The sequence below is a fragment of the Solanum verrucosum genome, unplaced genomic scaffold, assembly GCF_900185275.1.
Source record: "Solanum verrucosum unplaced genomic scaffold, falcon-dt-bn FXZP01000115.1, whole genome shotgun sequence".
In the NCBI taxonomy this organism is placed as follows: Eukaryota; Viridiplantae; Streptophyta; class Magnoliopsida; order Solanales; family Solanaceae; genus Solanum; species Solanum verrucosum.
In genome coordinates this window covers 2,568,484-2,572,809 of record NW_026020680.1, presented here as the reverse complement: position 1 = coordinate 2,572,809, position 4,326 = coordinate 2,568,484, and the positions used below count along the sequence as shown (strand labels likewise).

Sequence of the window (4,326 nt, the reverse complement as noted above, 5' to 3'; positions counted from 1 at the left end):
TGTTTTGTTATGTATGTAATTTAAAAACTTAGTTTGTAATTAAATATAAGTATATTGATATTTTGTTAATAAAAGTCTTAAGTAGTATATTTTTGTAATTTTCTCATAGAACATAGGAATCAAGGCAAAAAATCAAAACAAATACAAAAGGTCCACTATGCTTTCATATGGATGGAATAAATTAAACAAATTACTTATTAAATCAATCATAAACATTACATCACTTATCAATACACAAAAAACAATTTATTTTTTTTGTTTCCACCTTGTGTCAGGAGTTCACGTTGAATCTTGACTAAATCCAGATTGCACACTGCATGGCTCATTTGGGGTGACGCTCCCAACAGAATTTTCTTCATACTCAGGACTTGAACCACAACATCTATCTCTCTATTTTTATACTCCTTGTGCAACTAAATAAAAAGAAACAAACAAAGCTCAACCAAATTCTCACACACACACAAGACTTGGTTTTAAGAATTAATTAATTAATTAACCACATTGCATTTTTTCCTAATTTCTCCATTAGATCCAATCAAAACTCCAATAGCTCCCATTCTCTTCATTGATTGGCTAAATTCAGTGAAGAATTTTCCAGCAATAAGCATCTCATCAACAATATTTTTAGCTCCTTTATTAGTCAAAAGTGCAGCATCTGATTGAAAAAGGCCCTTTTGTTGTTTTAAGACAGAGAAATAATTATTGTCAAAGGTTAAAGAACTCCCAGGATCCATTTCAACAGTTGTTGTGTTGTCTAAAAGGCTTTGACATTTTGTTTTCAAGAAAGTTACATATGTTGAATTTAAGGAAGGATCTGAATCTCCTTTTCCTGTGAAATTGTATAGCCTGTTGCTAAAGAGATTACAATGTCCAACTCCAATTGTATGTCCCCCTGTAAAATCCCAAGAATCTCATGTCATGTTTAACTACGACAAAAACGGCTTTTAGCAGCAATAAATAATATACCTTAACAAAGAGTGTTAAAATCTTAATCAACATTAATTACTTGTCATTGGATTATTATCGTTATAGGCTTTTAGGACATTTACAAAGAGTGTTAATTGCCTCTAAAAATATATATATTTAGCGGCAATTAAGCTATTAACATTAATTAATTGCGTAAAGATCATTTTTGTTGTAGTATACATTGATAGTGTAATGATTCTTTTTTATACTAATAGTATATATTACTAACGCGGTAAAACATGTCACGTACTATTTACTCCCTCGGTTGATTTAATTTACTTGTCTATTATTTTAAAAATAAGTGTTTATTTTTACTTGTCCAACTTGGAAAACCAAATAACGAATGAGAAGACGTGTACTAATAATTAAGGGTTATATAATAAAATTGTCATTTTATTTATTGTTTTTTAAGGAGTGTGTTAAGTCAAACATGGACAGAAGGAATATTAAAGATTACCAATTCAATGCTATCAAAATATATTTTACACGACCAACGATACAAAGAACTTAAACTCTATATTTAAATTTAGAGTTTAACTACAACAACATGTAATTGTACATACTAAGCCTACTTTGGTTGATCAGATAGTATAGAATGATATAACAAGAAGTTAATTAAATACACTTAATGTGTAAAATTTTCTACTATAAGAAAATTACATGTTTGAATTCATATTTAGTATTAATTAAACCAAATAATTAACATAAAGTAGGAGAAGTGGAGAAATTAGAGTACCTGATAAAACCACAAGATCATGAACAGTGAGGCTTTTGTTGGCAAAAGACTGTTTGAGGGAAGTGAAATTGAAAAATGGTGATGGGATTTCAGAGAGTGCTTCTGAAGACTTTGAAATCCTTCCATCTCTTCTTCCAGTTACCACTTCCCACATTGGTTTCTTAAACTGCATTTTTTGTTCATGTCATGAGCTCGTTTAGTACGAGGGATAACAGATAACTAATCTCAAAAATTACTATGGAATATTATAGCATGTTATAGTAGGTAGGTAATCTATTTTATACTAATTACTATGGAATATTATACTTAAAACATTTTTTTTGACGTTGTCAGTGTATAGAAATTAATTAAACTTATATCGAACTACTTACTTGGAAAGAAACGGAGTCTCTAGCCGCTAATGTCAAAATATCAGCACACGATACGACCCCTTGACAAGTGTTTTCTAGTGCAGTCTTTATTTCATCAATCACATCAAAACCTCCAAGGCTTAAATTTGGTATTGCAGCCTTCTCTGCACTGTTGTTTGCTGTGGAGTCTATCAATACTGAACCATCACAACCCTAAAAGAAAATTTGTGTATACGTTAATAATTATTCCATCGAGATGTATAAAATTATGTAACGACAATTGAAAAAAATTAAAATTATGTATGGAGAATACATATGTACCCTAACAAAGCAATCGTGAAAATGCATCCTCAACAACTTAGCAGGCAACGTAGAATTACTAGCAACACGTTTCCAAGTGATGTTTTGAACGATTTGTTCAGCTTGTGGACAACTCGACTTGTAAAATCCTTTTCTTAATTGACCATTGGTATGTCCTATTGCAACAAAAACTAATATAATGAACAACAAAAACTTCAATATTCCTCCTTCCATCTCCTTCACTCTTTCTTGCAAATTTTTTTCTCTACAATTACTCTTAATTAGGCAAATACCTTAATGTTCTCACTTATAATTAAGTAATTAGTGTTTAGCCCTTCTATATAGAGAGAGAGATCTAGTGATTAACTTGACCGAGTACTAATCCAAACACATGAAAACAGCTAAACAACTTTTTAATATATTAATTATCAACTACAACTTGCTTCTTAGTTACTAGTTCAGATTTTAGATACATATTCACTATGGGTTTTATTGCCGCAAAAATATTTAGTGGTGATTGAATTAATGTCACTGCATTCAGAGTCGCTTAAGCCTTTAGTGGTAATTATATAGAGTGTTGGCTATAAATATCTATGATTATTATTGTCACTAAATATAATATAGCGTCAATTATATTATTATCGTAAAATTCTTTATTTGTTATAGTGATTGAGTGCTCGTTTCTTATTTTATTCACATGTTTCAAGTTCTATATATGCATTGTAACAAATCTTTACATAATCAGATAACTTAAAAAAGTAGTTATACTTAAATTTTTATGGACATAAACATTAATAGATAACCTATTAAAAATAGTAACTATGTAATAGCCGATAGGTAGAGATGGATCCCGAATTTAAGTTTTTATAGTTAATGAACTTCTAAGGTTCTTAATTAGCATTATATTTATTGTACTTTTAAAATTATGGTTTCAGACTTACATTTGTTGCAATTTTAATTTTTTTTCCACAAACTTATGTTTCACCTTTAAAAGTATTGATTTCATATGAATCCGACGTTACAAATAAAAGTTGTATTTGTCTTTGTTGACAGGTTAAATTACAGTAATAACGTTAAAAAAAATTACACATATAACTAAATATCTTCTTAAGATAATATATATCTTCTACATTATAGGTGACATCATATTTAATTTTAAAATGCTATCCGCAATGTCCAATAATAACTTTAATCAATAAACATTTCTAGCTTCTCTTGGTTCACATTTTTTCGTTGATCCCTTTTGTTGAGTCCACGTCTGTGGATGGAGGCAAATTTATTTTTTGGTATAACACATAAATATACTTTTTAATGTAGCTTCAGCTAGTATTTATGTACTTCAACTTTGAGTACGTATAAGTAGACACTTTGTATAAAATTAAACAAATAGACACATTCGTCATACGTGACATTCTACATGACAATTTTGTGTCATATATGGTGTCCTACATTACAATTTTGTGTCCTATGTGGTATCTTACATGTATTATGTCACGTAGAACGCGTATGTCTACTTGTTCAATTTTACATAAGTTTAAGTGTCTACTTCTGCACACTCAAAACTAAAGAGCATAAATGTCAGGTGAAGCCAAGTTAAAAGAATCCATATTTATATTATGTCTTATTTCTTTATATGGTTTTGATTTTTCAAACAGTTTTCAGCTCTTAACTATTTTTTGTGATTGAGTTCGATTCATAAATTATTATTGTTATGCTTTCCAATATCACATTTACCCACAAGTATATATTTACCCAATGAAGAAATCTTGTAATTGCGACTTTAACCAAATTGAATTATTTTTGCTTTATGTAACGTAGAAGTTTTGGTTTCGGTTAGAATACTTTAGGCTAATGGAGCAATCAAAGTATTAATTATAATAAAGGTTGTCGAGCCACTAATTACATTGAAAATGAGATTGCCATTTTCTTGAAGAAATTAAAGACCTTAAATTTAGGGATCGTTTGGTGTGATGG

At 29.4% G+C, this 4,326-nt stretch overlaps 1 protein-coding gene across 1 annotated transcript; it reads right to left on the bottom strand.

Moving 5' to 3' along the window:
• Positions 1–488: 488 nt before the first annotated feature.
• On the bottom strand, positions 489–2,597 carry LOC125812305 (peroxidase 39-like). The gene is made up of 4 exons (XM_049491816.1): positions 2,374–2,597; positions 2,074–2,265; positions 1,703–1,868; positions 489–892 (listed from the first exon to the last, which is right to left on the bottom strand). The coding sequence occupies exons 1-4, from the start codon at positions 2,584–2,586 to the stop codon at positions 489–491; spliced, it is 975 nt and encodes a 324-aa protein (XP_049347773.1). The 5' UTR covers positions 2,587–2,597.
• Between the last annotated feature and the right edge of the window lie 1,729 nt (positions 2,598–4,326).

Bases quoted from the DNA above. Each gene is read 5' to 3' on its own strand.
- LOC125812305 (XM_049491816.1), bottom strand. From the start codon at position 2,586: ATGGAAGGAGGAATATTGAAGTTTTTGTTGTTCATTATATTAGTTTTT. The intron at 1,869-2,073 runs GTAAGTAGTTCG...CAAAAAATGCAG, and splicing joins GAGACTCCGTTTCTTTCCAA to TTTAAGAAACCAATGTGGGA. The intron at 893-1,702 runs GTACTCTAATTT...GGGATTTTACAG, and splicing joins TGATCTTGTGGTTTTATCAG to GGGGACATACAATTGGAGTT.